Source organism: Aspergillus aculeatinus (genome assembly GCF_003184765.1).
Source record: "Aspergillus aculeatinus CBS 121060 unplaced genomic scaffold BO66scaffold_7, whole genome shotgun sequence".
Lineage (NCBI taxonomy): Eukaryota > Fungi > Ascomycota > Eurotiomycetes > Eurotiales > Aspergillaceae > Aspergillus > Aspergillus aculeatinus.
In genome coordinates, this window is record NW_020291476.1 from 635792 (window position 1) to 654593 (window position 18802).

Here is an 18802-nt window from a genome sequence, read left to right on the forward strand (position 1 = left end):
GATTGAACAGATGGTAGCCGCCCAAATGCAGCGATCGCATGCTGGGCGGGCGGCTAGCATGGGGTAAGTAAGTTCCGTTGCTTAGTTAGTCGCAGGTAACTTAACTTAGCAGCTGTTCATTCCACCATTGAAATGTCACTATCATCGGCAGACTATTGGAACCCTCTTTTCTGCTATTAAAAGCTCAGACGGGCTCGTCGTTGGGAAAACTGGGTGATCATCTCCGAGAATTTCACCCCCAACCCTGATCCGTTGCGACACGGTTTCTTTTTTGGGGGGGAAGATCCGGTGCGATGAACTGGAAAAGGGGGCCAATATGGGCTGCTAACTTGGGATCAATTGTCAATAGTGGAATTCCTGGATCCAGAAGTCTTGATTGGTATGTACGTGAAGGATGGCGGGCAATCGTTTAACCCGTAGTGGCAGAAGGAACCATGATATGCAGCGAACATAACGTCAGGAGAATCCTGCCCTCAATGCCGTGGCAAGGGGAAGGGCGGGCGGGGGATCACCAGAAAGGAAACAATCCTACCACTATAAATTGCTGGCGCGCCCTGCAAACACTCGACGGGACTCTTGGTCGAGCAACCAGAGGTTACGAGTGAAGAATCTTGTTCAAGACCCCAAGTGCCGGTGCTGGTTGAAGTCGGCTCCGCCGATCAACAGGGGCACGAACTGGCAATCAATCGGCTGCGATGTCCAACTTCGGATTCACACCGGCGTGGAACTTGAGCTTTTTCTTTACCCCGGGTTTCTGATTGATGGTATTTGGGCAGCATGAGTGGAGTGAAAAGCATTGGCCTACCCTTGGATCTGCTGTAAGGTGTGACCAACATCCGCTATCCTCGTCATCATCAGAAGCATGTAGTCATCGAATCGAAGACTGCGTCGATGATCAGGGTCGACGCGCCAACAATGAGAACATGGCGGGACTCACTGACGCTGATCGAGCAAGTGTCTTGGAGATTTGGGGTGGGGGAAAGACCTCCTTCAAGCCAGGATCGTCAATGCCGCGCGTTCTACCGTAGATACTCGTAGCAACCTCTAGTTACTCTACTCAATCATCATGGCCTGCATTTGAAAAGGTGAGTTGGATTGATCGTGATAGAGTGATGCCACGGCGCATGACCGCTGCTCCGCTGCATAACCGAGAACAAGCCTCGCCGCTTGGCGCCGTTGTTGACCGTAGGGCTACACTAGTACTCGGTTTCAACGGAGGAGAGCCGAGGATGATGAATGATGGATGATGGATGGCTTCCGAGTTGAGTTCAGGGTTGGGGTCGAAGCCACAGGGTATGAGATCATTAAGGTGCAAGCTCCCTTCCAACTGCGACCTCAAATTGGCCCTTGCTAGTCCACAATTATCCCAACAGATACGGAGTACCAACAATTAGCATCATTCTCATCGTCATAATCGGTTGGCCCCGTCGCTATGGCGGTGCAAAATTGGCGGATGCTATTTTAAACCGGCTCAATAGTGGGTCGGGGAGCGTTTGTGGCTGCCCCCGATATGCTTGCTGGTGGCTTCGAAGAGATCGAAAGTTTTAAAAATAAAGACTTGGTGAAAGGGAGCGAGCCAGCGTCATTTGTTGGACGTCTGTGTGTCTTTCCACAAGGCTGAAGATGGCACGTGTCATGTTTAATCCTCGTCCTGGGAGGTCGATGATGGTCAACGAACTCAAAGAACGATCACCAGCATCATCATCACTACGACGACTACGACAATTGCCCCAATCAGAGAGTGAGAGATGCCTAGAGAGCAATTTTATGGCCCCTTCTCTCATCTCCTACCGAGATGCATTTCTTGGAATGAGCTGGGATGGACTGGGACGAGGGAGATGAGATGTTCGACGGGCCACAAGCACTGGCTGGTATAGATTGAAGGTGGAGTTCCGGGTGAAAGTACCGGGTCGGTTGGATGGAGCTTCGAAGCCAGCCAGGGACAAGGCAGGCAGATCAAGTACATATGAGAACTGGCCGGTGAACGGTCAAAACCCTCGCTTCCACTAGATACTATCACGAAATCTCTCTCTGTTCATTGGATGGGAAGCTGAAAAATGAGTTTTTTTTTGCAATGCCCGCAATTGAAGAGTTTTCATGGATGCCTATGGTTGCCCGACCCTTAAGGCATCGGTTGAACAAAAGAACAATAGACTGTTGTTGACAATAAGCTAGGGTTGATTGAGTGCGCTGGATGTAAAATCTAGATCCGAACAAGAGTTAATAATAAAAGTCATTGATATCCACCTTGAACGTGAGATAGATGAAGTGTGTATCTAAAATGCGAATTATCTCCTTGGAATTGGAAGGGAGTATATAAAAAGATCGCCGAGTGGACACTGAGCTGTCAAGAATAGTAGCAATTCTCCAGCGCTTTTTGAAACAGTGCGGTTCCACCAGGTCGGACTCCCTCGCCTGTCACAGCCATTAGGTATGTCGAGGATGTGATGTGATCATATTTAATCCTGGCTGCTAGCTGTCTTGACTTTGGAACTAAATTGCTTTAACTTCTTATATCTTATAAGTTGCTTGCAGTTTAGTTGTCAAGTTAGTGAGTGGTGTGGAGGTTTGTTTCCATCAGCTGCTGCCAATTGACAAAATCAGCGCCCTCCTCTCTCTTCTTCTTCTTTTCTTCTTCTTTCTTACAACAAACAAACACCAACAACTTCTTCTCATCTTCGGAAATTCCTCGAATGTTGGTCATTAGTCGCCCTCACTCGCTTGGTTGAAATTGCAAATTGCGACTTTGATGGCATCGTCTGCTACATCACCTGTCAACTGACTTGCTTCGATTTACCCGGCTGTTTTTGTTATCGCCAACCCCTCTCTCTCTCGCTCTCTTTCTCTTCTCCTCTCAGCCGCCGCCGCCTGCCTGGTTAACCCCACGGCCCTCTTTGTTCCGACCACCTCACCACCACCACCACCACCACCATCAATACTACACCACCTCCTTCTCCTCTTTCTCATCTCTTCAAACAGTTCATCTCAGCTTTCCATAGCCGCAACCCCTCTTTTCTTCTTCCCAGTTTCCCCCCTACACTCTTTCAAAGTGTCCAACCCAAAGACCGCCGATCTGGCTACCTTGGCTGACCCCAACGAGTTGTTCTTGCCTGGTGAGAGGCAAAACAATCTCGCAATGTCATCCTCGCCAGTCCCCCTCCTCAAACCGCCTGTGCCGGGTAATCGCAGCAATGGCAGCAGTCCTCGACCCCCCAAACTCACCCTGGGTATTCCTCCTTCTCCCAACGCTCGTCCCGTCACAGGAAATGGTGTTCCGACCACTGTAGCGCCTCCGCCGACCGAGGTTCCTCAGCTGCAGCGGCCGGCTGCCCGCCCAGCTCCTCCCCAGCTGCGCCTCGCTACTCCCATGGGTAGCACTCAATCCATTCCCCAGGTCAAACCCCGACCGGCTCCTCCACCTTTGGCGACTAGCGGCCTGAACGAACCGAATGGACACTCTCGAACGGGCAGCTTTACCTATCTCGACGGGAAGGCCAGTGGGCCGGCCTCCGCTTCCTCCTCCAACTATTCCGCGTTATCGTTCGCTATGGGGCTCCGACAGCCACATGGCAGCACCCCCGATCCATCATCTGCGATCAGTTCGGTGTATTCCGACCGGGAAGGTGGAATTTCAATGGAGCGGGACAGCAGCGTCAACAACTTGATCCCGGATCTGGATAAGCTGAGCTTGGAGAAGGGCAGGCCCCTCGACGTGGACGACCTGGATGATGAGGGCTGGCTCGCAGCCAGTGAACAGAAGAAGATCGTGGAGCTGGGTAGTCTGGGTGAAGGCGCGGGAGGTGCTGTGACTCGTTGCAAGCTCAGAGAAGGAAAGACCGTCTTTGCTCTGAAGGTGAGTTGCGCAGCTGAAATGCCACGCTTTCAAAGGATACTAAAGGCTGTCTCAGATCATCACAACCGATCCCAACCCCGACGTCAAGAAACAGATCGTCCGCGAACTCAATTTCAACAAAGACTGTGCCTCGGAACACATCTGTCGCTACTATGGTGCATTCATGGACAAGTCCACAGGAACGATCTCGATCGCAATGGAATTCTGCGAAGGTGGCAGTTTAGACAGCATCTACAAGGAAGTCAAAAAGCTGGGAGGCCGGACAGGAGAAAAGGTGCTGGGCAAGGTCGCCGAAGGCGTCCTAAACGGCTTGACCTATCTCCACAGCCGAAAGATCATCCATCGAGGTAGGCGCTCAGACATCCATTTTCGTCCATTGGTGATCGGACCTGTCTAATCCGGCATGTACAGACATCAAGCCGTCCAACATTCTTCTTTGCCGAAACGGTCAAGTTAAGCTTTGCGATTTCGGTGTCAGTGGAGAGTTCGGTACCAAGGGTGATGCGAACACCTTTATCGGTACATCGTACTACATGGCACCCGAGCGGATTACTGGACAGTCGTACACGATTACATCGGATGTCTGGTCTTTGGGAGTGACTTTGCTTGAAGTTGCCCAGCATCGCTTCCCCTTCCCAGCTGATGGGACGGAAATGCAACCACGGGCCGGTCTGATTGATCTTCTAACCTACATCGTCCGTCAACCAATCCCCAAGTTGAAAGACGAGCCCGACAATGGCATCCGGTGGTCAGACAACTTCAAGTACTTCATCGAATGCTGGTATGTGCCTGTTACCCCCTTCCATGATGGGTTTGCGTAACTAACGATGGAACTAGTCTGGAGAAAGAACCTCCACGACGAGCGACTCCATGGCGGATGCTGGACCATCCCTGGATGCTGGACATGAAGAATAAAAAGGTCAACATGGCCAATTTTGTGAAGCAGGTGTGGGATTGGAATGAATAGACTGCCAACACAGCATCAGGACCGCCGCAACCATCCGTGCTCACATTTCTTTCATTGGGCTGATATTGCTACCTCTATTAATTCGATCGCATATTACGGTCTTCCCTCTTGATGCTGACAAGTGGCTGGCCCTTGGTTGACCCGGATGTCAACAGCATACGAATCTGTGATCACCATGACGCTCATTTTATTCTCACTGTCTATCCTTCCTTGGGACCATGGAGTTGGAAATGCTTTTGCGCCCTTTTTGACTATCATCGCCCGACATGATCACGCCTTTCCTTAATACCAAATCCCTCCCCCGCCAGCGACAAGGCCCGAATTGTCTACGCATCCTCGTTTTCTTCCACCAGCACGAACCCATTTGCATTCATCCAGCAACTCGATGTTGTTTTCGCATTTGCTCCAAAAAAGGGATTTCTCTGTTTTTGCCCGACAGCCAGCGGTGCTGGCTCTTCTTTTTTCTGCTCTGATCACTGTCCCCTCTGCGTGTTCCACCATCTCGATTTTCCCGGTCTATCATTTTGCACGTGAGCGAATCCATCCATACATAACATACATTCATACATACATTTTCAGAGAGTACCCCACCAAGGCATCTATCTTCATTCACATACATATGCGCAAACCATCTTGTTTCTTGTCTTTTCTGTCTTGCTGTGTTTGCTTTTTCATATTTCTATTCGAGGACCGGGTCCGCATCTTGTGTATATTGATTGGCGTCTATCCAATTGAGTCAAAACTCATCATCATCATCATCATTTCCATCGTACTCATTCCATACGATCATCACCATGGTATATTATATGCATTTGCCCGCGTAGAGCAGACAGTCACATGATTGAAAGCCTAATCTGGCCCCGGACCTTGTCGACCACCGTCATGCCTTGGGTTCTATGAATCCGAGTGCCAGATCTCTTGCTCGAATCTTGTATTTATCCCGCCCGACCAATATTGTTGCCGAGTCGGTCCAGACTGCTACCCCTACAGTACTAGAAAGTGGTATGCCATATGGTTCCAAAGGCACAACACAAGTGAGGTGGGTAACTCATCCAACATGGGTCCCAATATACACATACCAAGTATACCCCAGGAACTTCATTCTAGTATTCTTAATATGAAAAAGGCTCGTAAAGAAGAAAATGGGATATTATTTATAAGATATCATGTCATGCCATGCCTGCTAGCAGCGCTATCAATACAACTGAAAAAAGAATCTTCACACCCACCATCATTACCAAACATGCAAATGGAACACGTGATGCCTTCAGATAAGTACTGGGCCGGTTGCGGTGTGGCTCTCGTTGAACCGCGGATTACTTATACTCATACTAAGAACGGTGAACGGGCTGCGCGCCGAGCACCCACCCCAGTCCACTGACTAGTCCATCCGTCACCATGTTACTGACGACGTCTCTCTTGCGGACGCGATCGGAGGGTCCCCCGCCGCCGGGCTCGTAATTCTCGGCGGAGACCACGGAATCGGTTCGTACGTGCGAGGAGCTTGCGGTGGCTGTGTGGGAGGAGGGCGTGAATCCGTTGTTGTCGTGGTGGGAGGAGGATGGTGAGGCAGTGGTGGTGGTCTTGGTGGCTGCTGCGCGGAGCGGGAATGCATTCTTCTGCAGGGCTAGGGCGGCGCCTCGCGCGACCTCGAAGAGGCCCATGGGCGCTTCTTCGTGGTTGAGGCGATGATGCGAGGCGTGCGCGCGGGCACGGCGGGCTTGGTGCTGTCGGGTTTCCAGGGCGTCCTGCTCGGAGGAATCGGCGGGGCCGAACCCGCCGGGGAGGCTTTGCATGGTGAGGGAGGATGTGAGGTCGCCCTTCGTATCCCAGATGTCTTCTTCGAGGGATTCTTGCGTGCGGAGGTTGCTGAGTTCCTCGTCGCAGCGTCGCCAGGCACCTAGAATCTCTGGGAGCGGATCCGGGTGGTCGGAGGGGACGAGGATGAGGGCAAGGGAGAGAAGCTCCATTCTTTGGGTGAGGTGGGTGATTTGGGACTGCGTGGTGGGAGGGGTAGACGTGCTGGGCGGTGGTGGGCGATACCGTCCGGCGGAATACACCGTACGCCAGGTAATGTCGTCTGTGAGTGTCGTGTCGGGCGTGGATGCGGACGAGGTGGGTGTAAGCCGGGTAAGGATGTAAGAGTAGGCTGTTCCGAAGTCGTGGGAGGTTAGAGCGGAGTTGATGGCTAGAGACATGATGCGGCGTTCGGCGGTGAGGATGGCATCCTGTTCGGGAAGAGGGGCCAGAGTGGAAGCTTCATGGTGATCTGAGAGCCGCGGAGAGAAGCCGGCTGCGACAAGATTGCGGCCTATGGCCAGAAGGTCGTCAACCTTGGTGTAGCTCTTGGGGTTCTGTTCAAGGACTTTTTCAATGAGGGAGAGAGGATCGGAGTGTACGCGGATGCTGACGGGCTGGAAGGGGACGCCGTGCTGTAAGGTGAGGGAATAGAAGGACAGTGAGTGCGTGGCTGAGATAAGAGCACCAATCTGCTTGAGAGCAACCGAGTCTGAAAAGTGCGGCTGGAAGGCTTGAAGGCTGGTTGGCGATGGCATTAGTGTCGCTCAACTATGATACATGGGATTAGTACAGAACTCACATTTCGTAGGCTCTCTTCATGCCACCACGAGTTCGATTGCCGTTGCTTGCGTTGTCATATGCCGTGTAAATGGTCTCTCTGACGGCCTCTTCGACCTTGGATGACGTCAGAGTTGAGTCGGAGCTAAGATAAATGTCGACAGCGAGTTTGTATTCTGTCCCTGTTAGCTAATATGCTGATGACCCGGCAAAGAGAGCTGCTTACCTCTGACTTCAAGCAAAGCTTTCAGGACTTCGACTTCAACAACCTCCCGTTCTACTCTCCAAAAGATACCATGGTAGGCAGGGCCACTGTTATCCTGTCGAGACCTGTGATCTGCTACCCAATCACACAGCCAAAGCAATTGCCTACGAACCTTGCCCCAGTCTCGGCCCGGCTTGCTCTGTCTGATCATAGATTGAACCACACCGCGCATTTCGAGCAGTTGCGTATCTACATTGTTGTGTAGACAAAGGTTTGCGGCTGTACGACAGGGCATAGGATAGCCGAGCTCACTCAGCACCTGGAGAGAGACGCAAATGGCGCTGAGGAACGAGATGGATGCGGGAGACGGACGTGTGAGCGGGTTCGATGTTGTGAGAAGCGCATTCTGCATGAGGGAGACTCTCGAGGTAGACGAGATCTGGTCCGAGTCAAATACCACTGACGGTAGTTCTGCATCATCGTCTCTCAGAGACAAATGCTGCTCCAGGTCCAAGAAACTGGCGACCCGCGCAAGGACTTTGATCGACCCATCCAAGGCCGCTGCGCTGACATCGGCATTGGCGTAGACAACGGCCAGTCCAGTCTGTCCGTACCGCGTCCGCAAGTCTTTCATCTCGTCACTTGGTAGGTTAGGGTCCTCCTCGGCATAGCCTCCCAGGTCAACATCCTCCGGGCCATCCCAGTTCGTGAATGCGTTGACTGCGCTCTCGTGATCCACCAAGCTGCGCGCCAGCAGCCACTCGTTAACCTGCTGCCATCCTACCCCTGCATTCGTCTTCGGCTTCACATCGTCCTGCGGAAGTGAGAGAGTGTTTTGCTGCGCGACTTCGTTGAGCTTCCGCCGCTTGGTCCTGTTGCTGCCATACATCCACGCACCCACCAGCCCGCGGAGGTTCTGCACTAAATCCATACTAGTTTTCGTATTGCCGGTCATTGAAAGTAAAACATTAATGGCGATGCTGTTGTCCATCGACTCAAGGATATCCAGAGAGAACGTCTCGTCCTGGCTGGGGTAATATTCGTAGTTCAACCGCAGCAAGGGCAGTAGACTCGAGATTAACCATGTGCGGAGGATAGGAGAGCGTGGATAGAATGGTACGAGAAGATCGAGAATGAGGGGTTGGAGGGCGGTTTCGGAGTCGATGCGATGGGCGCGGTGGATCAAGAATTGGGTCAAGAGGTCGGTTGAATCGTCGGTGTCCTCGTCATCGGGATGCCTTAACGGCAGTAAACGAACCTTGCGTACTCGTTTCCGTGCAATGGTTTCGGTCAAATTCTGGACCGGAGATGTGTCAAGCTCTGCAGCCGTTGAGATGGCGGGCTCTCCATCTACCAAGGCTTCCACGACGGATGTGTATGTTTTGGGCGGGCAACTCTCGGGGAGGAAGGTCAGTATGATGCGCAAGAGGCGCTCGGTTGGCAGCCAGCGAGGGTATTGAGCTTGGAGTTGCGATAACCGGGAGACATCGCCGGTGACACAAAAGTGAATGGCTAACAGAATCGCATGAGCACCTGAGAGCCGAGAGGAACTGGCCATGGCGTGATAAAAAGAAATAAGAAGATCCAGGCTAAATGAGTAAAAGCAAGAAGAAGAAGAAGAAGAAGAAGCTTGAAGGGAAGAGGGTGATGTGTTCGCGAGCCACTTGGGAAAGACGTCAAGCCTCCCGTCCCGTGCACAGACCGACTTCCGAGGCGGAAAGCAGAAACCAGCAAATCAGCCAATCAATCCCCGGGCGGTGGAAGAATGAACCTCGATCGCTCGCTGCACCCACTCACTGCACTCAACTCACTCAAACCTCCGCTCCAGCAATCCCTCCTCCGCCTCCCCCCTCTACGTACGCTCGACGCCTCCGTCCTTTCGATCTCCTGTTCCCACCCTCTCTCAATCTCACAATGGCTTCCGGCTTCGGTAACAACGGCGGTATGTTACTTCTCTGCTTGGGCTGCGGGCAATTGACTGCCACTTTGGCTGGCTTCGCCGGCCCAGGCGCCCGCTTTGACAGCTTCGCCGCGGACATTGTCGGCTGATCTCGCTCTCTCCCGCAGGTCCTTCCCGCTGCTACAACTTCTGGCAAGAGGTCTTGGGTTGTTATGTTGTCAACTCGGCCGAGGGTGAGGTTGGCAAGAAGAAGTGTCTGCCTGCTTTGGAGGATTACCACGAGTGCCTGCACCACAAGAAGGAGGTACGCTTGAATGCACCGATTGTGATCTGTCACCTTTAAATATTTCGATCCGAGAGGGACCGGAGTAGACGAGGGAGGAAGAGTAATAGTCCTCTTACTGACGTCCTCTCTTGCTTGGGATTTCTAGATCATGCGCACGATGAAGATGCAGGCTGCCTACCGCAAGGCGGAGGCCGCCCACCCCCGCGACAATGCGCCCAAGGCCGAACAGATCCGCAGTCTAGGTCTGCTAGGGAAGGAAGAAGAGTCGGCTGCGTTCTTGACACGGGCATAGGAGAGGCATGTTGTGCGCATTTAGGGAGTGTGGATTTCATGTTGATTGTTTCAATTACTACCAAGATTCTGCTGGTTTGTTTATCCGTTCTGTCTGTTCATCACTGCGAGGTCCTTCAATGTATAGAAATGGACAAATTTCCTTTTGGTGCCTGCGTGGGTTATATTGGGCCCAAGCTTGAGGTCTGCAATGCCAATGGTCGCTCTCCACCCATGATGATGAAAGACAATGACTGCACAGTTCAATTTCGGCAATTGATAATGCACACATGAGAATGGCACTGTTTGTCTTTGGCCAGGCCCCGATTAATGCTGTGTGTAGTTCCGGGGATCGATCCTATTTGGCATGTGTTATAGTTAGAGGTATATTGGCAAGACAAAGAAACAACCAAAATAAAGCAAGGCAAGGCAACGTGTAAGGGCGTCATAAGTGGGATATCAATGATTCTGATTCTCTTCCACGTGTCTCTGCAATATTACAATCATAGGGAATATTTTAATATATTGGTGTGTCCGCAATGTAGTGCACAGTGTTGCAGGACATGATGGCAGAATTCGAGAACTGGAACTGAACTATATATATCTAGCCGGCTTTAGTCCATGGGATTTTAAGCACCAATGTATGCGACGTGATTGGCTCCTCTATCTCCCACGTCATCCGAGGCTCAGAGGCTGTCATCTTTCGGGACTGACTTCTCAAGGCTGGATCGACTTCTTAAGTCGTTAGCGACCTTCAACGGAGTCGTCAGCAGAAGAATCACCGCAGTCGTCGTTGTCGTTGACCACACGGGATGGAGTCGCGCGACGAAGAATTTGCGGCGGAAGCAGGAGGCCATCTGGCATTTTCTTGGCACGCTATTGAAGGGGCGATCGAAACAAGCTCACATGGCGGTCTCACTGGAAACGCACGCAAGTCATTTGCAGGTTGCTACATACATATATTCATCTCTGCGCGGTGGATTATTGAATGCAACACGCAGGGCCTATCCCCGTCCGGCTGCTGACGGAATCGCAATAGTTAACTTATAGCGATAGTTCTATTACCTGGTATCTGGTATAGCCTACCGTCCGTTGAGTGAGTGTGTGTCAGGTGGGTTGGCATGCAAGCAGGAGAGTAGACATAGGCCAGATTAAGGATTACTTGTACAATCAACCTCAATATCCTTCTTTTTTTTTTTTTTTTTTTCCTGCGCAGGGAGAATAACTCACGTGACTCAACGAAAACCTTTACGGGAGTGGGGGGCACTAATCCGGAAGCAGGCTAGTGCCCAGGGCCCAAGTATGGGTAGGCGCGCCCAGGCAAAGATGCCCCCAATGATATAAACAGGCTGCGTGACCTCGAGGGCAGGCCGAGCAGCTCTTGTTGATGCTCCTGTGCAGCCCCAGCCCCGGTACACGCCCCGTCCGTCCGCCGTCCTTACTTACAGACTGACTACTACTACTTACTTAACCTACTTTTACCTACCTTACCTACGGAGTACTTTACCTACATTAACTACAACTACAAGGCTACAGAGTTGAGCTAGCTACGTACTGAGTACTACCACCACCACCACAGGTACCACTCAACTCAGCCTGTCTCAGTTTGGTCTCCGACTCTTCATCGTCAACTCCCATCACATTCCCGTCATCTCCCGAATTCTTTTTTTTTTTTTTTTTAATACTGGTGGAATTCGAATTCCTGATATCATTACCTCGAATTCTATTCCATTCCGGGATCCTTCATGATTCACATGATTCATTTCATCCACGCGGAGTGACTATCTATTCATTATAACAACCTTCAGCTCGGCTACGGTCATTTTACTTCCACCTGGTGACAACCGTGCCTAGATTAGGACCGGATCTCCACTCATCAATCAGCTTTCGCTCTGATCGCCCTGTGATCTGATCTGACGGAAACTGATTCTGTCCAGTGTGTCTGGATTTTTTCTTTATTCATTTCTTATTTTTTTCTACCCCCCTTTAACCTTTCCCTTCTTCCCCTTTGACGCATACTCGACGTTGACTCGATGGCTGTGACGTGGGTGTAACCGTCGTGTTTACTTTACATCCGTCTCCCTCTCCTCCACCCTCCATCGTTCTCTTGCTTTACTTAATTTCCGGACGGGGGTTGTGGTGTGCTATTGAAAGGAGATTGATTTTACCATTAATTTGTTAATAATTCTGGTCACTTTCTTCGGCTTCGTTCACGATACCCCTGCCTTTTGTTGTGTTCTCAGTTCCTTTTTTTTTCTTGATTATTCTTGGCTGTGTTATATTACGACCATCTGTATAGCTTTCCTTGTCACAAAAATCCGCCATGACTTCCAGGTAAGTTTCCTGCCATTCCGCTTCCGTCTGGTACCGGCCACTAACCCATTTCGTTCTAGACTGGACCGTCTTGTCACGTGAGTAATCGACAGCTTTCCCCATCCCTGCACGCTTACCTAAGGAAGGGACGAGCTGACCAATCACCACCTGCAGGTTACTTGAGACAGGCAGCACGCCGCTCATCCGCAATACTGCGGCTCAACAGCTGGCCGACGTGCAGAAGCAGCATCCGGATGAACTCTTCAACCTTCTCGGTCGCATTCTGCCCTATCTGCGTTCTAAGTCTTGGGACACTAGAACAGCCGCTGCTAAGGCAATCGGCTTGATCGTCACTAATGCAGACACCTTCGACCCTAATGAGGAAGATGGCGATCACATCAAACAGGCCGACGATGAAGATGGCGGCGTCGAGATCAAGTCGGAAGGCGAATCTGCCGCCACTGCCAGTGATCTCCTTAGGCTTGAAACCATGAATATCGCCGCCATCCTGAAATACGGCAAGCGGCTGTTGGGAAGCGCAGGCAAGGAGTACGAATACTCATTGGCCGGCATGGATCCAGCCGCTCGACTCCAGCACCAGAAGAAAACCTTGCACGCTCGTCTGGGTCTCGCAGGAGAGTACATCGAGGAGGATCTGATTGATGACGGCGATCTGGTCCTGAAGACACCGGGAATCAAGGAGGAAGTTCCCCAACATAGGGATACTATCCACCATCTATCCTCTACCACCCCTCTTGCATCGCCTATGGAACCCGCTAACGGCGAGGAGGCCGGTCTCAGTAAGCGACAATTGAACCAACTGAAGCGGAAGAACAAACAGAGCGCAAAGATGGGCGCGAACAAGGTCCGAGTCGTGGATCTGTCGACGCGCAGACCGTCGGATAACGTCACCACTCCTTCAGCTGTTACTCCTCACCCGATTAAAGCGGAGAACGGTGAGGAGCGCAATGGCGACGTAAAGCAGGATTACTTCAACCTTGAGCGGTCGACTGGTGGCGACGACGATCAGAAGATCGTTTCGGAGTTCAAAGGATCGGTTGTCCCAGAAAAATCCTACATCCAACCAGAAATCACGGATGAGGGTCCCAGCAACTCATGGCCATATGATCCCATGTGCGAGTTCCTCATGGTAGATATTTTCGATCCTAACTGGGAGGTGCGCCACGGAGCCGCAATGGCACTTCGGGAGGTTATCCGCGTTCAAGGTGCTGGCGCAGGTCGTGTACGAGGTAAGAGTAGGGCCGAGAACAATGTCCTCAACCGGCAGTATCTGGACGACCTAGCCTGCCGACTACTTTGTGTTCTCATGCTTGACCGGTTTGGTGACTACATCTCCGACAATGTTGTCGCGCCCATCAGAGAGACTGTGGGTCAAACACTTGGTGCACTCTTGTCCCAGCTCCCGTCGCGTTCTGTGGTGTCAGTCTACAAGTGTCTGTACCGCATCATCATGCAGAAAGACTTGGACCTGGACCGGCCCATTTGGGAGGTCTGCCACGGTGGTATGATCGGTCTCCGGTACTTGGTTGCGGTCCGCAAAGATATCCTGGTGAAGGATCGTGCACTTATGGACGGCGTGTTAGAGGCTGTGATGAAGGGGCTGGGAGACTTTGACGACGATGTGCGGGCTGTTAGTGCTGCAACCCTGGTTCCAATGGCTGAGGAATTTGTGGCTTCCCGACAAAGCACATTGGGTAATTTGATGACCATTGTTTGGGACTGTTTGTCGAACCTGCAAGATGACCTGAGCGCCAGTACGGGCTCGGTCATGGATCTTCTGGCCAAGCTCTGCACATTCCGCGAAGTTCTGGATGCGATGAAGGCCAATGCGTCCGTGGATTTCGAGTCCTCGTTCGGAAACCTGGTCCCTCGCCTCTACCCTTTCCTGCGACACACAATCACCAGCGTCCGTTCAGCAGTTCTCCGGGCTCTCATTACCTTCTTGCAGCTTGAGGGCGAGGGCACAAATGACTGGGTGAATGGCAAGGCTTTGCGTCTGATTTTCCAGAACCTGTTAGTCGAGCGCAACGAGGGTGTGCTCAAGCTTTCTCTTCAGGTGTGGTCGGAGCTGCTTAGAGCGCTGGAGTCGCGTGGCCTGTTCCAGACCGAAGCTGACCTTCTGAGCCACATCCAACCTTTGATTACTCTGACAATGTCTCCCTTCGGCGTTCCTCGGTACCCCATTCCCATGAATGCTTCCCTCTTCATCAAGCCCTCGGGCGTTCCATTCCCAATGAGCGCTGCTGCACCAGCCAAGTCTTCCCCAAGTGCAGTCAGTGCACAGTCTGATGTGACCAAGAAGCGTGGACGCAAGGTGGAAAAGAAGGAAGTCCCGACCATGTCAGCTCATAACGTGGACGGCCACATGCTCCAGGGCGATATTGACTTGGTTGGCGCCGATACCATGTTGCGGTCCAAGATATATGCCGCCAAGGCGCTGGGCCAGCTTCTTTCTGTCTGGGATAAGAGCGCACTCCCGAGTCTGTGGCAGTCTATTGTGGAGGGCTTGAAGCACTCCGCATCCACGTCTCAGCTCTCGTCAGCGATGATCATCGAGGAATATGCGAGAGTGGCCGGCCCAAGCAGCAAGTACTCCTCGACTCTCTGCGAGCATTTGCGTCCGATCATCGAAGGCGACCGACCGCTGTGGTACGGCGATATCGCATGCTATCTTCATGTTGCCCGCGCCCAGTGTCACTCGCTGCTCAATGCCTTCCGCGACCATGCCCATGTTCCTAGCTCAAGACTCCCGACTCTTGCTGTCGTTGTTCAAGGAGACGCCGAGGCCGGCCCAAGTGCGTTCTCATTGGCAGATGCTGAGAAGGTCATCGGACCGGATTTCGAGCGGTTGAAGAAAGGACTGGCACCCGCTCAGCGCATTACTGCTCTGCAGGTCCTGAATGACACGCGGGCAACCGCAGAGAACTCTGTCGAAGAAGCAAAGAATGTTCGGGAACAGAGGGATCTTCGGGTTCTGGCAGCTGCGGCTGGTGCGCTGGTGGCTCTGCATGACATTCCAAAGAAGCCGGGCCATATTATCAAGGGCATGATGGATAGCATCAAGAAGGAAGAAAATGCTGAACTTCAACAGCGTTCTGCTACGGCGATCTCAACCTTGGTGGAGTACTACACCACGGCCACTAAACGCGGACCGGTCGACAAAGTCATTGGAAACTTGGTCAAATACTGCTGTGTGGACTCGTCTGAGACCCCCGAATTCCACCACAACGCCTCGCTGGAGAAGTCCATTCTTTCCCTGCGGAAGGAGGAGGATCGACGGGATCATCCCGACGCAGCCAAGTTTGAACGAGAGGCCAAGGCGGCGCGAATCATGCGTCGGGGTGCTAAGGACGCTCTCGAGCAACTGGCAGTCAAATTTGGTCCTGATCTCTTGGAGAAAGTGCCCAACCTTGCCACGCTGGTCGAGCGGCCACTCAAGGACACGCTTACTGGAAGTCTTCCGGAGGACATTCTTGACCCGGACAATGAGTTGGGTCAGGAAGTCGTTGATGGTTTGTCGACATTGCGCGCCCTGCTACCCAAATTCGATCGTGGTCTCCACACCTGGGTAGTCAGTCTCATGCCTCTTATTATCAAGGCTCTGCAGTGTCGTCTGTCGGTTATTCGATATGCGGCCGCCAAGTGCTTCGCGACTATCTGCAGCGTCATCTCGGTAGAGGGAATGACGATGCTGGTAGAGAAGGTGCTGCCAACCATCAACGATCCCTTGGACGTTCACCACCGTCAAGGAGCTGTCGAGTGTATTTACCATCTGATCCATGTGATGGAGGATCGTATCCTTCCATACGTCATTTTCCTTGTCGTACCCGTGCTTGGACGAATGAGCGATTCTGACAACGACGTGAGACTGCTGGCGACGACGTCGTTCGCAACGCTGGTCAAACTCGTTCCCTTGGAAGCTGGCATTCCCGACCCTCCCGGTCTCTCCGAGGAACTGCTCAAGGGTCGTGATCGCGAGAGGAAGTTCATGGCTCAGATGTTGGATTCCAAGAAGGTGGAAGAGTTCTCATTGCCAGTTGCGATCAAAGCGGAGCTCAGACCTTATCAGCAGGAAGGTGTCAATTGGCTTGCTTTTCTTAACCGCTACAATCTCCATGGTATTCTTTGTGACGATATGGGTCTTGGTAAAACCCTGCAAACGATCTGCATTGTCGCAAGTGATCATCATCTGCGAGCCGAAGAGTTCGCCAAGACCCAAGCGCCAGAGGTCCGGAAGCTTCCGTCTTTGATCGTGTGCCCGCCCTCTCTTTCCGGCCATTGGCAGCAAGAGGTCAAGCAGTACGCTCCGTTCCTGAATTGTATTGCTTATGTGGGGCCTCCAGCAGAGCGCGCCAGACTGCAAGATAGCCTGAGCGAGGCGGATATCGTCGTAACATCGTACGATATCTGTCGCAATGACAACGACGTTCTGCGTCCGATCAGCTGGAATTACTGCGTGCTAGACGAGGGTCATTTGATCAAGAACCCCAAGGCCAAGGTGACGATCGCGGTCAAGCGCCTCCAGAGCAACCATCGGTTGATTCTCTCTGGTACACCCATTCAGAATAACGTACTGGAGCTGTGGTCGTTGTTCGACTTCTTGATGCCCGGGTTCTTGGGTACAGAGAAGGTCTTCTTAGACCGATTCGCCAAGCCCATTGCGGCCAGTCGATTCAGCAAGTCATCTTCCAAAGAACAGGAAGCCGGCGCACTAGCGATTGAGGCGCTGCACAAGCAGGTGCTGCCGTTCCTGCTCCGTCGTCTGAAAGAGGAGGTCCTGAACGACTTGCCGCCGAAGATCATCCAGAACTACTACTGTGATCCCAGTGAGCTGCAGAAGAAACTCTTTGAGGACTTCTCCAAGAAGGAGCAGAAAGAGCTGGCCGACAAGCTGGGAAGCTCCGAGAAATCGGACAAGGAGCATATCTTCCAAGCACTGCAGTACATGCGTCGTCTCTGCAACTCTCCCGCGCTGGTGGTGAAGGAAGGCCACAAGCAGTACAACGAAGTCCAGCAGTATCTGACCACCAAGCACTCCAATATCCGGGACGTGTCCCACGCGCCGAAGCTCAGCGCTCTGCGCGACCTGCTTCTCGACTGCGGAATCGGCATTGATCCCCCGACGGAAGGCGACCTGGGCACGGGAACCAGCTACGTGAGCCCGCACCGAGCCCTGATCTTTTGCCAGATGAAGGAGATGCTTGATATCGTCCAGAGTGAGGTCCTGCGGAAGCTTCTTCCTTCAGTCCAATATCTTCGATTGGATGGTGGAGTCGAGGCAACCAAGCGTCAAGACATCGTTAACCGCTTTAACTCCGACCCGAGCTATGACGTTCTGCTTCTGACCACCAGTGTTGGTGGTCTGGGTCTGAACCTGACGGGAGCCGACACGGTGATCTTCGTGGAACACGACTGGAACCCGCAGAAGGATATCCAGGCCATGGATCGTGCCCATCGTATCGGACAGAAGAAGGTCGTCAATGTGTACCGTTTGATCACGCGAGGTACTCTGGAGGAGAAGATCTTGAAGTGAGTTTTTTTTGTCCTCAAAACCGCATCTTTGCATAACGTATTAACCACGGGAAAACCTCTAGTCTGCAACGATTCAAGATCGACGTCGCCTCGACGGTAGTCAACCAACAGAACGCCGGCCTGAACACAATGGACACGGATCAACTGCTAGATCTGTTCAACCTCGGCGAAACCGCCGACAACGCCGAGAAACCCAGCGAGCCCACCGGCAACGAGGTGGACATGGTGGACATCGACGGCGAGGTCAAAGAAAAGGGCAAGAAGGGCTGGCTGGACGATTTGGGCGAACTCTGGGACGACCGCCAGTACCAGGAAGAATACAACCTCGACTCCTTCCTAGCCACCATGAAGGGGTGATCATTGGTGCCTGGCTCCCTCACAAACAGGAGGGAAAACCAAAAAAAAAAACAAGAAACAAAATTCACCTACATACAAAACCCATTCACACCTACTCACCAACCTACTACCCACCCACCCATCCACCCACCTATCACACCATCCTACCATTTTATTGATTGACGACCGCCTCGGAAGGCCACGAGACGAAACCTGATTTAAAACTCTTCACATAACCTTATTTGTCCCCCAAATTCCAATCCCCATGAATAGAAATCTTCGCAGAGGCTCTTCCTTAATGTTTCTGCAGGTTTACAGGGCAATTTCTCTCTGCTTTCTGTGGCAGATGGCAGAAAGGGAAAAGGAGTGTATGCTAGCTAGTTTTTATCCTTTTCTATCTTCTTTTTTGCCACTCTTAAACCTTTTTTTTCCCCTCAGAATCTCTTCTAGTTAATGTATCATAACCTGGCGATCGAACACTCATGACATTTATGCTCTGCTCCTGCTCTGCTCCTGCTCTGCTCCTGCTCTGCTCCTGCTCC

At 52.2% G+C, this 18802-nt stretch overlaps 4 protein-coding genes across 4 annotated transcripts; 3 read left to right on the forward strand and 1 right to left on the reverse strand.

The window, feature by feature from the left end:
* Positions 1-3136: 3136 nt before the first annotated feature.
* Positions 3137-4820, forward strand: BO66DRAFT_315382 (Pkinase-domain-containing protein; the record flags this gene model as incomplete). Its single annotated transcript, XM_025643470.1, has 5 exons — positions 3137-3271; positions 3320-3853; positions 3909-4200; positions 4265-4634; positions 4691-4820. 5 exons carry the CDS (start codon positions 3137-3139, stop codon positions 4818-4820), a joined length of 1461 nt encoding a protein of 486 aa, XP_025507361.1.
* Positions 4821-5969: 1149 nt separating this feature from the next.
* On the reverse strand, positions 5970-9191 carry BO66DRAFT_367430 (secretory pathway Sec39 family protein). The gene is made up of 3 exons (XM_025645296.1): positions 7624-9191; positions 7420-7573; positions 5970-7358 (listed from the first exon to the last, which is right to left on the reverse strand). Exons 1-3 carry the CDS (start codon positions 9158-9160, stop codon positions 6152-6154), a joined length of 2898 nt encoding a protein of 965 aa, XP_025507362.1. The 5' UTR covers positions 9161-9191; the 3' UTR covers positions 5970-6151.
* A 221-nt stretch (positions 9192-9412) lies between these two features.
* BO66DRAFT_389136 (uncharacterized protein) lies at positions 9413-10403 on the forward strand. The gene is made up of 3 exons (XM_025646728.1): positions 9413-9544; positions 9670-9806; positions 9934-10403. Exons 1-3 carry the CDS (start codon positions 9517-9519, stop codon positions 10078-10080), a joined length of 312 nt encoding a protein of 103 aa, XP_025507363.1. The 5' UTR covers positions 9413-9516; the 3' UTR covers positions 10081-10403.
* A 1489-nt stretch (positions 10404-11892) lies between these two features.
* Positions 11893-18478, forward strand: BO66DRAFT_225420 (DNA-binding ATPase). Its single transcript, XM_025642716.1, has 4 exons — positions 11893-12392; positions 12452-12469; positions 12546-17921; positions 17987-18478. Exons 1-4 carry the CDS (start codon positions 12382-12384, stop codon positions 18279-18281), a joined length of 5700 nt encoding a protein of 1899 aa, XP_025507364.1. The 5' UTR covers positions 11893-12381; the 3' UTR covers positions 18282-18478.
* Positions 18479-18802: the final 324 nt, after the last annotated feature.

Excerpts from the sequence above, each read along its gene's own strand:
- BO66DRAFT_389136 (XM_025646728.1), top strand. The coding sequence starts at position 9,517 with ATGGCTTCCGGCTTCGGTAACAACGGCG. Across the intron at positions 9,545-9,669 it reads CGGCTTCGGTAACAACGGCG|GTCCTTCCCGCTGCTACAAC; the intron begins GTATGTTACTTC and ends TCTCTCCCGCAG. Across the intron at positions 9,807-9,933 it reads GCCTGCACCACAAGAAGGAG|ATCATGCGCACGATGAAGAT; the intron begins GTACGCTTGAAT and ends TGGGATTTCTAG.
- BO66DRAFT_225420 (XM_025642716.1), top strand. Across the intron at positions 17,922-17,986 it reads CTGGAGGAGAAGATCTTGAA|TCTGCAACGATTCAAGATCG; the intron begins GTGAGTTTTTTT and ends GAAAACCTCTAG.
- BO66DRAFT_367430 (XM_025645296.1), bottom strand. The coding sequence starts at position 9,160 with ATGGCCAGTTCCTCTCGGCTCTCAGGTGCTCATGCGATTCTGTTAGCC. Across the intron at positions 7,574-7,623 it reads AGCTTTGCTTGAAGTCAGAG|AATACAAACTCGCTGTCGAC; the intron begins GTAAGCAGCTCT and ends TAACAGGGACAG. Across the intron at positions 7,359-7,419 it reads ATGAAGAGAGCCTACGAAAT|CCTTCAAGCCTTCCAGCCGC; the intron begins GTGAGTTCTGTA and ends ATCGCCAACCAG.